Source organism: Hippocampus bargibanti, linkage group LG20 (genome assembly GCF_051943395.1).
Source record: "Hippocampus bargibanti isolate YZ-2025 linkage group LG20, ASM5194339v1, whole genome shotgun sequence".
NCBI classification, from domain to species: Eukaryota; Metazoa; Chordata; class Actinopteri; order Syngnathiformes; family Syngnathidae; genus Hippocampus; species Hippocampus bargibanti.
The window spans coordinates 4626684-4646460 of record NC_142753.1 but is presented as its reverse complement, the minus strand read 5'-3'; the positions used below and the strand labels follow the sequence as shown (position 1 = coordinate 4646460).

Sequence of the window (19777 nt, the reverse complement as noted above, 5' to 3'; positions counted from 1 at the left end):
GCTTTTAGGAGAGGGGCGGGGGAGGGGAGGGGTGTGAATACAAATAACGCGTCAAAAAGGACATCAGCTCGTGACAACCGTGGCACTCTTGAGTGGGTGAGGGGGCGTGGGTTTGGGTTCTCACGAAATACCCCCCCCCCTTGCCAACCATTACACAATAATACAGAAACGAAAAGGACTGGCGTGCGTGACATCATTTATTTCCACGCACGAGTTCCCCCCCCCCCCCCCCCCGTGAAGGACCACGGATGGAGCTATCCGAAGTGCTGAACAGCCCCGACGGCGCCTTTCGCCGTTGCCTCTCATTTTGTATCATTTCCTTTCCGTTTTGATGCATTTCTGACTAATTCAGCTAAAAATATTTCATGATATTAAACTATGTGTAACCATAAAATACAGTTCTAGGAGAAAAAAGATGTCAAGAAAAGCTCGATAATGGGGTTAATCACCCCCCACAAACATCTTAAGTGGATAGATAGCTTTTTCATCAAGAACTGCTTCATGTCACAAAGAGGGTACAGCAAGTGCTGAAGAATGAATGACTGTCTGTGTCTTTGTGTTGTCATATTATTTATTTAGTTGTTTTTTTTTACTTCAAGATGGCGCCGCGAGAGTGGCTGCCTTTCCAGCAGCTCCTGTATTTTGTTTTTGAACTTCTTTCTTTCCTTTCCTCACTTCACTGCTGTGAAATATAAATGTATCCACTGCGAGACGAATAAAGGCACATCCAGTCTAAAGGAGATGGAATGATTGTGGAAAAAAAGTTAAATACAACTAAATTGCACATGATGGTTCTTTATGTGACCACTAGAGGGAGCCCATGTACCATTAAGTTGTACAAGTAACACACTTTTAATTGAGCAAGACAAGTATTATGTTTCACTTGTCCATTTAGCCACTTTTATTTTGTAAATACAGCATTTCCCTTTTTTCCATGTTAGCGCTTTGTTCCAGATTCAGCTGTTGTTAAAGCGCTTTTTAAACCAATATTGCTGATTTGCATTGTATTTGGGACATCCGCCCTCATTTCAAGCTCATATAACTCCAGACCCATATCATTTAGGAATTAACTATTTTTTTTCTGATGAAAGGAGAGTGTAATGTTTCTTAAAGGGGAAGCACTGCCCAATTTTATTTTTATCGATTTATGAACATATTTATTTTTACTCTTACAAACTCGGTAACAAAACACAGGCGCCAAATCAACGGCATCTAGAAGCGCACACTATATTTAACTCCCCTGTGGTCAACATCAAATCTCGGGCCAAACGCAGACCACCCACGGAAGCGCTAATGCACTCGCGACGGAGACGCTCGCAGAAGGAAAGTTTAATTATGGCAAGCGCTTAGCTTTGTCTCCATGGCGATGACTTACAGTGCAATCAAGTTACAGTACCATTTTTCTCTGTTCTTCACTTAGATGTGTTTTTCTTTTTTTAAATATACTATTCACGAATATTTCTTCACAATTAATTCCTCTGAAATTATGCTATTTTTTGGTATGAAAGCGTTCTTGAAAACATAAGGCAACCAAGTGCCTCATTTCAAGCTCAGATAACTCCAGACCCATATCATTTAGGAATTAACTTTTTCTCTGATGAAAGAAGAGAGTGTACGGTTTCTTATGCTGCACTGAATGTTGATGTAGTCCTAAAACTCTATATTCTTTGGGTCCTTCAATCTGCGTGAAAATGACATAAACCCAGGCACTGGAGTGGCCACATTTTTTGGGCAAATTTTGTTAGCCTAGCATAGTCACGTCAGAGCATATTTCATACTTTAATGCATTTTTCATTTTAGTCAATGGATTTCTACGAAAATGATTTGGGTGCCAATTAAAAGAAATTATCGTATTTTCTGGAATATAAGGCACACCTTCAACAAATTACATTTAAAAACCTCTACCATACATAAGGTGCACCGCATTATAAGGGGCATGGTCCGCTTTTGAAAGAAGAAAAAAATATGCAGAAAATATGATAATTACGATTAAGATCAGGGAAGCAAATTAGCATCTTGTTTGCCACAGAGTATAGTATTGATGTTACAGAATTTGTAACCCCGTTAAAAGTTATAAAGTTATCCTGTCAATGTGTGCGTACGCCCATTCGGCTCAAAGGATTTAAATGCAAGCATTTTGTTCTCCTGGCCGCTGGGACGTTTGTCATTGTCTTTTGAGATGATTTGTTAGCACTGTCACACCTCGATAGCGACAAATGCTAACAAGCTCGTCATGATATACTTCTCTGCGGGCAAAATCGATGGCGCCGGCAGAAAGTACGTTAGCAATTGTCACAACGCTGAAAAATTCGTACAACTAGTAAAGGCCGATCATTATAATCGCCACTTTTTGTTTCTTCTAATTCCATTTTATTTGTATTTTTTTTTTGTGGCACACTTTTGATTGATGACGCCCCGGTGATGCAGTGGGGGGGACCCTTTTGAGGTCGCAGCTGATCTACAGCGACAAAGCCCATCACTCATCGACGCTAACAACTTTTCAAGCTAGCAGGTTAACGTAGGCTGCTGATGGACACGAGGGATGAGAAAAATATCCTGGCTAAGATTTTTTTTGGGTGTTTAAAAAAAAAAAAAATATTGTGACATTTTTACATATATTGTCATGTACAGTATATGGATCCAGTTAAAATATATTCAAAAAATTAATTCAGGCTCAAAAGCCAAAATATTCATCGAAACAATCATGAATGAAAACAAAGATATAGGCGTGTGGCCGCCGCTGCTCACCCGCAGAAAGAATATCCTGTGACTGTAAAGTGTCATTGAGAATTTTGAAAGGCGCTTATAAATGAAATGGATTATTATTATTATTTTATTATTATTATTACTAGAATTATGATTATAATGATGATTATGATGATGATGATGATTATTATTATTGTTATAATTATGATTATTATTACTAGAATTATGATTATTACTAGAATTATGATTATAATTATGATGATGGTGATGATGCAATTATTATTATTAGAATTATGATTATAATTATAATTATGATTATGATTGTGATGATGATGATTATTATTATTATTATTACAAATGCTAATTTCTCCACTGCGAGACTAATAAAGGCAATTCCATCCATCCATCATGGAACATGATAGGGAAAGCCCCCTGCCCCACTTGTCTTCAATATTTACTTAATTACAGCGATGAAACGATCAATTTATGATGTCGATTATCACTGGAAATCTATCATAAGTATCGGCTAGGCCTTACAGACATGATCATTCTCTGTTTTCCTTTTATTTTCTTTTTTTGGATCACATTTTCAACAAGCCATCCTTCTGAAAGACAATATGGCGGCTTTGAAAATATCAAAACGATGGCACCAGCATATTCGGTTTAATGGACAAAGTCAGTGGATTATAATTAATCCGTATTTATTTGCTAGGTTATGGTGAGTATAGTTTTTGCTTTTTTGAATGTTGCTGTGCCGATGACTATTTTGTGTTTTACTGAGCGAGTTGCTTGTTCTGTAGCCACAAAGGGACATAAGTCTTCTTGTGCCGGTCCCAAGCCTGGATAAATACAGAGGGTTGTTTCAGGAAGGGCATCCAACATAAAAGCTTGGTCAAAACAAACATGCGGATCAAACCTCTAAAGATGGAGGACCCTGATTTGCTGTGGCGATCCCTTGAAGGGAAAAGCCAAAAGGAAAAGAAGAATTAAGGCTGAAAAGTGTGTGATAGTGTGTTTGTGTTTGGACCAGTACCTTAGAAGGAGCTATCGAAAGCCATTCGTCCGGGCGGTAGCGCCTCCGTTTGGGGGGGGGGGGGTTGGCAGAAAATGTAAGAAACTTGCCGATGAACAAAAAGGGTGAAAATGATCAGTGCATATTTAAATTTCAAACACCAACTCACCTGTCTGTCACAAGCACTGAAAGAACCTACTCTTTGGTGCTGCAACATGATGTAACACCCCCCCCCCCACCCCCTGCCCGTATGAGGTGGGGAGGGGGGGGGTTTGGGCTTGCACATTATCTTGTCACTTTGCCGCTGGAGCCGAGTCAGAGATATGCCGATTCCGGAAAAACATGCAGAGATGAAAATGGGGGGGGGGGGGGGGAATGACACTTTTTGTGTTGGACCGATGGCAGCCATCAGAGGGGGTGTTAAAAAAACAACTTAGTTGATTTTCTTTATTTACAGTTATATCAGCGCTATTCATCTGTACTTTTCCATTTGGATGGAAAACAAATCCAGAAAAAAATTACTAATAACTTACCGACGTATATATTCAACACGGTAGCTAGCCGGGCTAGCTCAGCGGTCTCGATGGCTAGCTAAACGCCCAAACGCTGTTGGCCTTACGTTAAAAAGGACATTTGACACGGGATGCCGACTTCATTTATACATATGAACATAAATGGAATCAGTTTGTGCAAAAGAGGTGGGGCTGGGCGAGGGGTCAAGGGGCGTCCTTGAAAAGCGTGTCTATTGTCCGGATGTGCACGCTTGGAAGCGTGAACCAGGCCAAAGGCAGCTCCCGCCCGCCGCTGTCGTCCTGAAATTTGATGTTTAGGTAGAAATCGCCGGTGTAGAGGAAAAGCAGAGCGCCCGTGCAAATGGATTTTTCTTTGGGTTGCACCTGCGCAGAGTAGAGACAAGCAAGGGAGGGTGTGTGGAAGGGGTGAAAAAGTCTTCGTTTCGGCAGATGTGCCAACCAAAACCGTTATTCCCTCGTGACCTACTTTGAATCACAAAGAACAGAGCATGCAAATTGCATTCAACTCATTCGCTGCCATTGCCAAAATATATTCGGTAATTGAAAAAGTGTAAAGCGCTGGTCAGACCTCTGGCAACGTTTTTCTCTCCCATGAGGGGGCAGCATTTGCCTTTTGTCCATGTCAGCGCTTTGTTAGATTCAGCTGTTAAAGCGCTACATATATCAATATGTATTGTATTTTGGACAGTCGCCCCCATTTCAAGCTCAGATAACTCGAGACCCATATAACTTATGAATTAACTCTTTGTTTTCCTGATGAAAGAATAGAGTCTAAGGTTTCTTACGCTACATTGAATGTTTCTGTAGTCCTAAAACTGAATATTCTGAGGGTCCTGCAAAATGAGTGAAAATGACAAAAACCCTGGCACTGGAGCGGACACATTTTTGCACAATGTCTGGCAGTGAATGAGTTAAAAATGATCTGATCCTCGCAAGTCAAAAACATTTCATGTTGCCGGCGGATCGGCCGATGTCGACGTTACCATGTCGATGCAGAACGTGTTGGAACCAATGAAGGTGACGGCGTCGCCCAGGTCGTAGTTCTGGACCCCGTTTTGGTAATCCTGATAGGGTACCACGGTGAGCGCCAGCGGCCCCACGGCGTTCTCGCTGCGATTGGTCAGCTTGATCTCCAGGGAGACGGCATCGCCCACTCGGCAGTCGGCGACGACGTCGCAGTCGCACGGCTTCCCGTTCACCAACACGTCTTCAGAAACAAAGATGGCCGACATTTGTATTTGCACAACATTTGAAACTTTTTTCAAAGAATCGTGTGAAAATCAAAGTACATTAAAGGACAACCGACGCCTCCGGACAAGTTGCGTCCATAATTTGTAGAATCACTTCAAATGACTTCAACTGAGCGCGTTTTACAAAGAGTCCACCGCATATAGCTATATTTTACATTTTAAGACTCACGGTGATTAGTCATGAAGTCTTGTTTTCGAGTTGATGACGATGCCCGAAGTGACGGCACACTCTGACCGAGAAAACCACACACAATGCATTTTGGGTACTTTTTTTCGCCTGAAAACACTACACAATTTGAAGGAAAACTACATAAATAACGCCATGGTGAATCGTTGTGTGTCACAGCCAATTGCGCTAACATGTATAAAGAAGGTGTACATTGACACAAATTCCCAGCGGACAAATCAGCCCATTTCCAACGGAGCTTGTGCGCCATCTCGTGCATTTTCTGGACGCTACATTGGAGTCCAGACGGCTCGAATTGATACGGAAGGACTTCTTTAATCGATTGCAAACATTTATGCTTTCCTCTTCAGAACTATTTGAATCATACTCATAACTGGATGATTAACAAGAAAGCATTTTCTCCGAATCTGAACTCTCTGAAGCCATTGTTTTGATTCTGGAGCAAGGCAGTTTGTGAAGGAGTATCCTGGCGTGACGTCACGAACAAGGGGGCACTTTGCAAGCCTTGAAAATCCCAAACGACAAGCTTCGTCTACATGTTTCATTCACTTAAGAAAGGGCAAGTTCAAGCCAACTCTACAAAGCTCTCGTGAGGTGACCCTTCTTCTTGATATACCAATGCAGTGATTTGATTTGAACGAGTCAATTCAACACACACACGGGTGCAAACACACACACACACACACACCTGCACAGGCAGCGAATGTCGTAGAGAGCGCGGTGTCGTGCCCGCGGCGGCGATAAACACCATGAGTCACAGTCGCTGATGCCGTGTGACAAGCTGATGAAAGAGCTGAGTGGTGTTTTGAGTATGTTGGGGAGGAGGCGTGCAGATGGACAGATATCGGGGTGAAACCGCCATGTGTGCGTGTAGATGTGGGGCCGGGGGCGTGTTCTTCAGGCTACAGTGTTTTTGTTATGTTAGCCTGCTAGCTAGCTATCTTGCTAACATGCATAGTTAGCAAGATAGGGGGGATTGCACGCACTATTCAGGCTAATGTGTTTCTGTTACGTTAGCCTGCTAGCTAGTTATCTTGCTAACATGCATCGTTAGCAAGATAGGGGGGATTGCATGCACTATTCAGGCTAACATGTTTCTGTTACGTTAGCCTGCTAGCTAGTTATCTTGCTAACATGCATCGTTAGCAAGATAGGGGGGATTGCATGCATTATCCAGGCGACCGTGTTTCTGTTACGTTAGCCTGCTAGCTAGTTATCTTGCTAACATGCATCGTTAGCAAGATAGGGGTAACATAAAAGAAACACGGTAGCCTGGATAGTGCATGCATTATTCAGGCTACCATGTTTCTGTTATGTTAGCCTGCTAGCTAGTTATCTTGCTAACATTCATCATTAGGAAGACTGGGTGGGATTGCATGCACTATTCAGCCTACCGTGTTTCTGTTACGTTAGCCTGCTAGCTAGTTATCTTGCTAACATGCATCGTTAGCAAGATAGGGGGGATTGCATGCACTATTCAGGCTAACGTGTTTCTGTTACGTTAGCCTGCTAGCTAGTTATCTTGCTAATATGCATCGTTAGCAAGATAGGGGGCATTGCATGCACTATCCAGGCGACCGTGTTTCTGTTACGTTAGCCTGCTAGCTAGTTATCTTGCTAACATGCATCGTTAGCAAGATAGGGGTAACATAAAAGAAACACGGTAGCCTGGATAGTGCATGCATTATTCAGGCTACCATATTTCTGTTATGTTAGCCTGATAGCTAGTTATCTTGCTAACATTCATCATTAGGAAGACTGGGTGGGATTGCATGCACTATTCAGCCTACCGTGTTTCTGTTACGTTAGCCTGCTAGCTAGTTATCTTGCTAACATGCATCGTTAGCAAGATAGGGGGGATTGCATGCACTATTCAGGCTAACGTGTTTCTGTTACGTTAGCCTGCTAGCTAATTATCTTGCTAATATGCATCGTTAGCAAGATAGGGGGCATTGCATGCACTATCCAGGCGACCGTGTTTCTGTTACGTTAGCCTGCTAGCTAGTTATCTTGCTAACATGCATCGTTAGCAAGATAGGGGTAACATAAAAGAAACACGGTAGCCTGGATAGTGCATGCATTATTCAGGCTACCATGTTTCTGCTACGTTAGCCTGCTAGCTAGTTATCTTGCTAACATTCATCATTAGGAAGATTGGGAGGGATTGCATGCACTATTCAGCCTACCGTGTTTCTGTTACGTTAGCCTGCACGCTAGCTATCTTGATAACGTGAAACATTAAGGAGCTAGCTAGTTATCTTGCTAACATGCGGTATTAGCAAGATAGGGGGGATTGCATGCATTATTCAGGCTACCGTGTTTCTGTTACGTGAGCCCGCTAGCTAGTTATCTTGCTAACATGCATCGTTAGCAAGATAGGGGGGATTGCATGCATTATTCAGGCTACCATGTTTCTGTTATGTTAGCCTGCTAGCTAGTTATTTTGCTAACATCCATCGTTAGCAAGATAGGGGGGGGGTTGCATGCACTATCCAGGCTATCGTGTTTGTGCTACATTAGCCTGCTGGTTAGTTATCTTGCTAACATGCATCGTTAGCAAGCTAGGGGGGATTGCATGCATTATTCAGGCTACCGTGTTTCTGTTACATTAGCCTGCTACCTAGCTATCTTGATAACGTGAAATGTTAAGGGGCCCCACGTGGGATAGAAAATCGAGTGAGGCTGCAACAGATTGGACGTTGAGACGCCCCCAGACCCCCCCCCCCCCCCCCCCCCAGTGAGCTAGCCCGCTAGCCGTTTTCAAAACGCATTATCTTCATCATTCATCCTGGTACCAACAATCACCGCTGTGGCGAGGTCTCATATGATACGCTATATATGGGGTCACCGAGGTGGGAGCCCGCGAGCATAAAACGTGAGCAGCCTCGCCAAGTACTAAAACATCGTGATTTGCTCGCAACGTTATAGAAACGCTGATAAATTTGTCATTTCGTATCAATTTGGTCGCCGTTCAAGCAACGGGTACATGTGAAGTCACTTTGGCTCTCTAAATGGTCTGTGAGCACGTTGCCGTATATGATTGAGGGAGCAGCGTGTTGTCAAGTCCGCAATGGACGAGAAACAAGCAAGCGACTCATTTTCTGGAGGGGAACGAGACAAAAAGTCAAAGATGATGAAGCTAGCCCCTCTCCCCTGAGAGTGACACTATATTGCGAGGTCTAAACATGGCCGCTGCCATATGCCCGGCTGCGCATTTGCTCCCTTTTTCCCTGCCTCATTACTCGGCTCCGCTCGCTCGATATTTTGTTCCACTAATTATACAAATTAATCAATTTTACCTTGGACAATAAAAGTTAAGTATGTATAGGTAACCTTCGGCGTAACCGTGCGCGATTCCTTTTGACGAATGTATTGGATGGTGTTTTTGTTGGCACATGAAATGTTTGTTTGGTGGCCCAAATTGCCCATCGACGTGATTAGCTCTTGGCCAGAGACGCGCAATCGCGCTAATGCGACGGTACATTTGATGTCGTGCTATGACGCTTAATAGCAGCGATCGGTGCTTCACGCATATGAACTCGGGCAAACAACGATTGTCCATTTACGTCCTCATTAGGGACGCGGGTTAGCTAAACGCTATCCCAGGGCTACTTTGGAGTGAAAGGAAGCCCACTTGTCAAATTTTTTTTGGGGGGGAAACAAAGCTTGCATTGCGTTTGAATGGTAAACAGGTGATCGATGCACTTTCTGCCATACAGGGGAAAAGCATTTAATTATCTGTTTCGCCGTCATTATGTCACTGGCACACAGGAGATTTGATGAGCAACTCAATTTCATTGGTAGGGGAGCTTGAAAAACAGACGCGGCTACATACAAAGCGCCGCACAAAGAAAAACAGAGGAAAGAAAAACAACACCAAGTGTGATCACGATTTGTAAGACAAAGATTTTACACACACACAATATATATATATTATATAAAATTATATATATATATATATATATATACGTATATATTTCAATAATCGCCAAGACAGGCTATGGATACCGCCTCAGAAATGGAGCTACGATCAGTCACCTCCTCTACATGGATGACATCAAGCTGTATGCTAAGAGCGAAAGGGACATAGACTCCCTGATCCACACAACCAGGATCTACAGCAGTGATATCGGAATGTCATTCGGGCTGGAGAAATGTAGTCGGATGGTGACTAAGAGGGGCAAGGTAGTTCACACTGAAGGGGTCTCACTCCCTGAAGGAACAATAGCAGACATTGAAAACAGCTACAAGTACCTCGGTATACCACAGGCCAATGGCAACCTCGAATTAGCAACAAGGAAAGCGGCTACGACCAAATACCTCCAGCGGGTGAGGCAAGTCCTCAGAAGCCAGCTCAATGGCAAGAACAAGACCCGGGCAATAAACAGCTATGCCCTGCCAGTGATCAGATACCCTGCAGGAATAATAAGGTGGCCAAAGGAAGAGATTCAGACCACGGATGTTAAGACCCGAAAACTCCTCACCATGCACGGAGGGTTCCATCCCAAGTCCAGCACCCTGAGACTGTACACAAGCCGTAAGGAAGGAGGCCGGGGACTAGTGAGTGTGAGAGCCACTGTCCAGGATGAAACATCCAAGCTCCATGAATACATCAAAGAGAAGGCTCCAACGGATGATGTACTCAGAGAATGTCTCAGTCAATGGGGAACAGAGGATGAGGTGCTGGAAGAGGGACAATCATGGGAGGAAAAGCCCCTACACGGGATGTACCACCGAACGATAGCAGAAGTGGCTGATCTCAAGAAGTCTTATCAGTGGCTAGAGAGGGCTGGCCTAAAGGACAGCACAGAGGCACTCATCCTGGCTGCCCAAGAGCAGGCCCTGAACACCAGAGCCATAGAGGCAGGGATATACCACACCAGAAAAGACCCAAGGTGTAGGTTGTGCAAAGAGGCACCTGAGACAATCCAACACGTAACTGCAGGGTGTAAGATGCTGGCAGGGAAAGCCTACATGGAGCGCCATAACCAGGTGGCTGGCATAGTCTACCGAAACATCTGTGCGGAGTATGGACTGGAAACCCCAAGGTCAAAATGGGAAACACCTCCCAAGGTGGTGGAGAATGACCGAGCAAAAATCCTGTGGGACTTCCAGATACAGACTGACAAGATGGTAATGGCCAACCAACCAGATATCGTGGTCATAGATAAAGGGGAAAGGAAAGCCGTTGTCGTGGATGTAGCGGTCCCGAGTGATGGGAACATCAGAAAGAAGGAACATGAGAAAATCGAGAAATACCAAGGGCTCAGAGAGGAGCTGGGGAGAGCCTGGAAGGTAAAGGTGACAGTCGTGCCTGTGGTGGTCGGAGCACTCGGGGCCGTGACCCCCAAACTCGACGAGTGGTTGCAACAGATCCCGGGAACAACATCGGATATCTCGGTCCAGAAAAGCGCAGTGCTGGGAACAGCACGGATACTGCGCAGAACCCTCAAGCTTCCTGGCCTCTGGTAGAGGACCCGAGCTGAAATGGGGACAGACACCACCCATGGTGGGTGAGACGAGGAGGATATTTTATATATATATATATGTGTGTGTGTGTATGTGTGTTATATTATTTTATAGTATAGTATATATATAATACTATACTATACAATAAGCACAAATAAAAACAACACCACACACACACACACACACACACACACACACACACACACATATATATATATATATATATATATATATATATATATATATATATATATATATATATATATATATATAGAGCGCTATAGTCGCTATAGTATATCGTATAGTACTGATATCGGTATAGTACTGCTTATTACGATACTATTTCTATAGTTATATCGATATTTTTTCCGACTCCCGAGAATATCGATATAACGAGACTTTAATATATATATATATATATATATATATATACACATATATACATATATATATATACACACACACACACACACACATATATATACACACACACACATATATATATATATATATATATATATATATATATATATATATATATATTGTACATACAATTTCTAAATTATATCTTATTATGTATAGAGATGCCAGATGCCAAGATTGCGTTTCAGCAGAGAAAAGCATCACGTGGGAGGCTAAAAGCATGTCAAAATTGCTCCCGATGACGCATATGAAGGGGAAGGGGGGTGACATGCAGAGGATTTCCCAGGCATTAGCGAAAGGCGTTGCACTTCAAGGCGATGTCATTTTCTCATGTATTCACACACACACACACACACACACACAAACACACGCACACACACACACACACACACACAAAAACAAAAAAAAGGAGCACCACAAAAGCCCAGACGATTCACCCACTCACAATCTGCTACAGCTCTTGTTGCGTGTGCAGATGACACACACACACACACATACTCACGCAGACACATACAAACACACACAAACACACACTTGTGGATTTAAATGGCTATTTTGTTCATGCTAATCTGACAGCTTTAGAGGAAAAACTAAATGCTTAACTGGCCTCACCCCCAAAATAAATAAAACACATAATGAAATAAAATAATAATAAAATATGGGGTGAAGGGATTAGATAAAGAGGCTATAGTTGTGTTAAAGGCAAATATTGCAGACAAACGATGTAGCGGGACGATGGCAATTTGAGAAACAACATTAACACGTATCAACTGAGCGCAATTTGCAGGTAAAAAAAACAACAATAATAATAATAATAATAATTTAAAAAAAAAACGTCCCGCGTAGACGGTGAAAGCAGAACGGCAAAAGGTAATGAGCTGCCAACAAGTGCACCTGGGGGTAAATGACTAAAGACAGCTTGCGACAACGTTATTTCCTCCACGCAACAAATGGCAATCAATGTCTTTGAAAAATGACTTCAGTCACCGGCTGGGTTTACCAAAACATGATTGGTTGAGGATTGATGAGCACCAGTCATCGCGGGAAATAACTCTCCTATCTGACGACATTTTTTTCCCTGATTTTTGAAAAAAATCAGTCACTTCCCACATCTGGATGTTCTCCAAGATGGGTATTTAACTCATTCACTGCCATTCACGAATGTATTCGGGAATTGAAAATACAGTGATACCTTGGCTTAAAAATTTAATTGGTACCCAGACAGAGTGTGTAAGGCGAAAAGTGTGTATCCCAAAAATGTATTTCCCATAGGAAACCATTAAAATGGGATAATCCGTGCCCAGGTACCCAAAAAACATAATTTTCTAGTTTCTAATTTTCTCAGCCTTAAAAGTACACAAAATATACTATATATTATGTATAATAAATGTGCTATGGCATTATAATCAAAGACAAAAAACTGGACTGTATAATTAAAGTCATTTTATTTACCTTTGTGATGGTCGTTGATGGCTTGATGGAATGGAGTGGCCGGTTTCACCAGCATTAAAAACTTGAGGAACATAGCCTTGTTCTTTCACCATCTTGAGGAATGATCCCTTGTAGGTGCTTTCTCTGCGATAATTTTACCTTGTTCCTCATCAATTGTGTTCTGTTTAGCTGGGTTGATAGCTTTTTGCATCAAGAGTACAGATGGCTTGCTTGTGCGGGTCATTTTGTGGAGCCTGATTGATGGGATATTTTAACCTTCCAGTCTACACTCTGCTTTTGAACTATCAAAGTTGAAACGTGTCCACATTTCACTGTTTTCTATCTATTTCTATTTTCTCTCTCTGTCGTCTGCCTGTCTCTTTGATGTATAACCACCCTCCCCCTCACTGCTGCGTTCTTGACCAATCACGTGGCTTTAACTGAAGACTGGGGGCAGGGAATAGAGGACAAAAACAGTCGGCTGCCATTTTCTTGTTAGGAGAATGGGCTCGTTCGCGAACGACACATCAATCATTGCGGCGCTCTGTGTGTATCCCGAAAAATAGTTTGTAAGCCAAGGAAAAATTGTCATAAATTTAACGTTTGTAAACTGAAAAGTTCCGAAGCCAAGGGGTTCGTAAACCGAGGTATCACTGTATGACGTATAGCGGCATTCCCGAATTTGTTCGTTTTTTTTCATGCTTGGGTGCCGATAAAGCGCTGTACATGGTCTCATCACGGGCTCTTCCGCCAGTCGTCAAATTGTCAGTAGCGACCGCGCGATCATGTGACGAATCTCAATTGTCAGGCAGTTGCGGGCTGGGAGAGGTTAAAATTTCAAAGGTGTCCGTTTTTACAGTCGGCGCTTTCAACATGGCGCGCAGTGGGAGGAAAGAAGCAGAGGTCGGCGTTGCGTAGAAAGAAGGCTAACAATCAGCGAGGCTGATGTCTCGTTTCTGTATAAATATCCATCTGCCTGCCAGTGCGTTCAGTCAAATAATCACCAAGCAGCGGTGAAAAGTTTTTTTTGCCCTTTTATATGATCTCGTAAAGTTTAGAAATGAATCCTCCCGGTCTCCGAACAGGGGTGTGTAGACTTTTTATAGCCGCTGTCGTTCACTTTTGCCTCTGAGGTGATCGCCTTGTAGTGGTGAACCAATCACAAGTTATTACCTGACTCAGCGATGAGGCTTCAAGACATTGATTAGCTGCCAAGCGCTAATTTAAATGCGTTGTTTTGACTGGGAGCACGCTGAGAGCGTCGTTTCGCGTTGAGAAAACGTAGACTATGCCGATGAAGGAGGAGTTGAAGTATCTTGGGGTCACGAGTGAGCGGCGGGATAGAGCGGGATATCGGTTCTACGTTGAACCGGTCCATCTACGTCCACGCCCTCAACGGGGGTTACGGCAATCGAAAGAACGTGCGCGTATAACTAATATAATAATAATAACTAGTTTTCAAATCTGAAGTCAAGCATAACAACTGTTATTGTGGTTTACATACGACAATTTGAAATTTTGGTTCTGCCTTTAGCAAGCCACCTGGAATTTACTTTGATTTGCTTTCACGGGCCGAATAAAATGATGTGGCGGGCCAGATATGGCCCCCGGGCCTTGACTTTGACACCCGTGTGATATTTGATTGGATAGAACATCAGTCATTGGGCTGAAGAGTTTCGTTCAACAAATGCTTGAAAAAGTGGAAGGGAGACCGGGGGCGGGGGGAATCTCTCGGGAATCATTTTGAAACTCTTGACGTCATCGTCGCACCATTTCTCGCCGTCATTTGGCCACGCGGCTAACCTCAAGCCAAGCTCCAAACCCCTTCCGAGTCACCTTTACACTTTCCGCGACAGTCGTCTCACGCAAAGAGGACTCGGTCAGCGAATGCTACCCAAAAATCTCATTAAGTCCCACCGCAGCCACTGAGTGCACATTTTGCATTATTCATCTGTTTTCCCAAGCACTCTAAAAATGGGTGAATAATTCCGTGTGATGTTCAAAAATGCACGGCACAGGTTGCAACCAAGCATATGTTTTTTTTCCAGAGGGGGTCCGGGGGAGGGGGGAGGGCAAAATTTGCAACCAAGCATTCAGAAGCTAACAGGAAAGCTGCCTTAAAAGTCCGAATCAAAAATCAAAGTATTATATTTTTGTTAATTGATGCATTAACAGGACAGTCAAATCTGGATTTTCAACCATAATCCGTTCCAGAAAGCTGTTCGAATACCGAAACATTTCCAATTTTAGTATTATTTTTATTATATTATTGATTACATTTTAATCAATGTCTGCTTTCTTCTTTTTTTTTTTTTTTAATCGTGATTGAATAATACAAACACGCCATGAGGAAAATGCATATACAGTAAAGTCTCGTTATATCAATATCAGTTATATCGATAGTACTGCTTATTACGATACTATTTCTATGAACGCAAGGAGAAAATTTACATGCCGCAGGATCGGATATATCGATAGTCCGGTTATATCGATATTTTTTCCGACTCCCGAGAATATCGATATAACGAGACTTTACTGTATTATAAGTCACAGAGTCATCTTTTAATAATAATAATAATAATAATAATAATAATAATAATAATAATAATAAAATACTACTAATAATAATAATACATTTCATTTATAAGCGTTCACTTAACTCAATAACTCAAATAGATAGAAAGTTAGCTAGCTAATAGATAACTAATAGATAGCTAGGGTAGCTAGTTAGATAACTAATAGATAGCAAATAGCAAATAGATAGCTATCTAGGTAGCCAGCGAGATAGCTAGCTAAGTAGCCAGCTAGATAGCAGCTAGATAGCTAAACACGGTTTTAATAATAATAATAATAATAATAATAATAATAATAATAATAATAATAATAGATTTCATTTGTAAGCACCTTTCAAAATTGGATTTGCCTTTATTACTCTCACAGTGGAGAAATTTACATTTCAGAGCGGCAAAGTTAGACTTTGAAGTCATATCAATGCAAGGACAAAATAAAGTTGTAAACTATGATTAGAGGGCGATATCAGAAAGTATGATTTGTTGAAGTTTAAATGTAATCATCTCTTACGATGGCTTTTCTTTTTAATTTTCTCATCACTTAATTTATTTAAAATGGCAAACGGCATGAGATGAGATTGCCACGGTTGGCATCTCGGCGACTTTTCTCATGCATTCCGCTTGGTGAGTCTTGTTGACGAAAATGAAGCCTTTTTGGTGCGCATTATCAGCGTGGAAAATACAGTGAAGTATTTTCAACAATTTTATTATGTGCCATGTTTTTTTTCTTCTCACTAAAGTGCCAGAAGGACGAGGATGCGCCATCATTGAGTGGAAACTAACTCGGACTGGCAGATGGGTCGAGGGTATTGAGTAAACAGCAACTCGGGTCAGAGTGATGTTAAAATGTCTTTCGTTGGCCTTCCACAGAAAAGAAAGGGCAACCCTGGCGCATGCAAACAAGACTTGCTGTCATCAGACAACGAGGTACAGGATAAGGTCAAGATTCGCGGTAATTAATTATTTGGGGTCAGGGAGCATCATTGGCGAATAAAACATTCAAGAAATAGATGGCGGGGCAATATATGCCGGGGACGAAAACACAAAGCAGCTCAGGAGAATGCGAGCCGGGGCGTAAAAATAAATGTATTTTTTGCGGGTGTTTTTTTAGTGGTTTTTCTATTGTGTTGCTAAACGAGTCACCGCTGACTGCCAAAGGCATCTGACAATGTTACAAAAGCCTTCTGTCCTCTTGATGGACGACATCATATTATTACAGTTGTTTTTTTTTTTTTGGGGGGGGAGCTTATATTTGACTAATTCTCTCATCTCTCGTTGGCTCGGTCCGTCGCGTGGCAAAGCTAGCGTGTTTTCCGGTGTATAAGGCGCACCTCGAATGAATGGAGTATTATCAAACTTTTTCCATATACCGTGATACCTCGGTTTTTCTTCTTCTTTTCCTTTCGGCTTTTCCCTTCAAGGGGTCGGCACAGCGAATCAGTAACCTCCATCTTCAGAGGTAAGATACGGGTTCTGGTCTAGAACCCGTAATTCGTTTGTTTGCGATTTGTTCGAACACCGAAACCATCTCTTTGCTCCTGTCACTTGCGAGTTGACAGCGGGACTGATTTCAATTTTCTAATCACGGACACGAGGCATTTATACGGTTCGCGATCACCTCGCCAATGCCGGATGATTGACTCAACTCGCCACCGTACCTGGACTCTTCCTTCGATGCGCGAGTGTATCCGGTCCGAGGTATTTTCCCCGCGTCGTGTAAATTTATGTCATCTTCCGGGATTGCGTAATTTTGCACGCTCGTGTACCATTTGCTTTTTGGCGTAGTAAGTGGGTCGGATCACCCCCTGCCTTCTTACTCGCTGTGTTTTCTTTTATTTGCGAATAAACATCCTGCTTGGGTAGTACGTCTCGGCCGCCTGCTTTGGGATCCCAAACATTCCACTACGTTCTGACGAGTCAGCTGCCGTCACTCTCGCTCGGAACGTGACAGCTACGGATTACTCGGTTACAGGATGTTCTTTTCTCTTCAAATATCTATCAGATGACATTTGCTCTCACTCCCACAGCCACATCACTAGATTTCACAGCCTCCTTATTCTTTAATATCGTACTGATCGTAGATTTCGCCATGCTGTTTTCCCTAGCCAGATCAGACACTCGCACACCTCCTTCATATTTTGCGATTATTTCTTTCTTAAATGCAATAGTTGTACGCACTACTTTTCTTTTGTCACTTTTAGAAGCACTTATTTTCTTTGGAGGCATGATTAGGGGCTAAAACTCTCCGTACACCTATATTAAACGCTAGAGTAAAACGCAGCATGTCAGCAAGTGACAACAGTTGGTCACGGAGAGAGCGATACACCCGTACGCCGCTCAGCACCCCACCCTCGCGTACGCACTCACGCGTCGTATTGGCGTTCGAACACCGATTGGTGTTCGAACTACGAAGCAAGAATATCTCGAATATTTTGTTCGAATTCCGATTTGTTCGAACTGTGAGCCGTCCGAGAACCGAGGTACCACTGTATAAGGCGCATCGGACAATAAGGCACAGCTCCAATGAATGAAAAAACTTTTCCAAATACAGTAAAGTCTCGTTATATCGATATTCAAGGGAGTCCGAAAAAATATCGATATAACCGGGACTATCGATATATCCGACCCTGTTTGCATGTAATTTTCTCTGTGCGTGCATAGAAATAGTATCGGTATAACCGGGACTATCGATATATCCGATATCGATATAACGAGACTTTACTGTATAATATAGAAATACTGTATTTTCTGGTGTATACGTGTACCGGAGTATAAAGTGCACTCTCAATGAATGGTGTATTTTCAAACTTTTTCCAAAAATAAGGCGCACCGGACTAAGTAAAATCACCCTTTTGAAGTGTGCATGTAGAAAAGTAAAATGTTTATGCAATTTCGAAATAAAATGAACTTTTTAAAGTGTACGTGTACAAATGTAAAAATCTTTTGCAATTTCAAAATGAAATCACCAAGGCGCAACTTCAATAAATGAAGTGTTCCAAATCTAATATGTCAATATATTAAAAAAAATCCAAATATAAGGTACAACACATACGACACTAAAGCAGAGACTGGAGTTAACCACTGGAGTCAGTGGCTCAATATGACTTGACATATTGACAAGGCGCACCTGCATGTAAGGCCATCTTTTGAAGAAAATCGTCAAGGCTTTTGGGTGCGCATTATACACGGAAAATACGGTACCCACGTTTTGCTTTTGTAGTATGTATTTTGGGTGAGCGGAGTGCGCGTGGGCTGCGTGAGTCAGAGGCCTTTTTTTTTCATCATGTCGTCCAACTATTGCGACGCAGCGCTGGAGGAATCCTCCGACTAAGGCGGCGGTCTGCGCAAATTCTGACATTTTCGATTCATGTATTTGATGTTTTCTATCAAGTTGTACTGAACAACGTCAACATTGGAACGCAAAATACTGGTGCTACTTTTTTTTAACGTAAGAATACACCACACTAACAGATTGTGCGTGATGTGGCGCGTTTGAATCACGAGCGGCAAGGTCCTTCTGCTTTCATTTATAATTTAGAGCTGCGCCGCATAGCATTTGTCCTCGGCGGAATTACAATTTCATATCTGCGCTTCCTGGGGAATTGCTTTTCTTTTTAAGGGTGGGGGGCAAAATAAGGATGCCCACATGCTCGCAAGCATTCCATTGTTAAAAGAACTCTTTAGGGATTTTGTGATGATATTTGCCGGTAAATATATATAGTGCAGAAAGAGTGCGTGTGAGTGTGTGTCTTGACAACACCCCTCTTAACACCCCCCTCCCCCAACGCATACACACACACACACACACACACACACACACACACACACACACACACACACACACACACACACACACACACACACACACACACACACACACACACACACACACACACACACACACACACACACACACACAAAACAATGAAGGCTCAGCACATCCATTTTGTGTGAGAAATCAATATCTCTGCACTGCTTTTTCTGCATCCTATCTTCTTCATTGCTGGTCAAGATTAAATGGGTATAGTGTAAGACAAATCGAGGTGGGGAAGCTCGTGGGGGGCGGGGTTGATTCTACGAATGCAAAACTGAAACCATGAGTATATTTCATTTCAGGATGCTGTCAAGTGAGAAAAAGCCAAATTATATGCCAATAAGAATAATTATCTTAATAATAAATCAGATGAAATAACTGC

General features: G+C 42.4%; 1 protein-coding gene across 4 annotated transcripts in view; it reads right to left on the bottom strand.

Moving 5' to 3' along the window:
• Window positions 1-4136: 4136 nt before the first annotated feature.
• trappc9 (trafficking protein particle complex subunit 9) overlaps window positions 4137-19777 on the bottom strand; it is a 110005-nt gene continuing 94364 nt past the window's right edge. For all 4 annotated transcript variants that reach the window (XM_088986900.1, XM_088986903.1, XM_088986901.1 and 1 more), the window contains 2 exons: window positions 5235-5458; window positions 4137-4614 (listed from right to left, as the gene is read on the bottom strand). In XM_088986900.1, coding sequence (XP_088843026.1) covers window positions 4435-4614; window positions 5235-5458 — 404 coding nt within the window. In that variant the 3' untranslated portion in view covers window positions 4137-4434. The remainder of the gene's footprint in view (window positions 4615-5234; window positions 5459-19777) is intronic.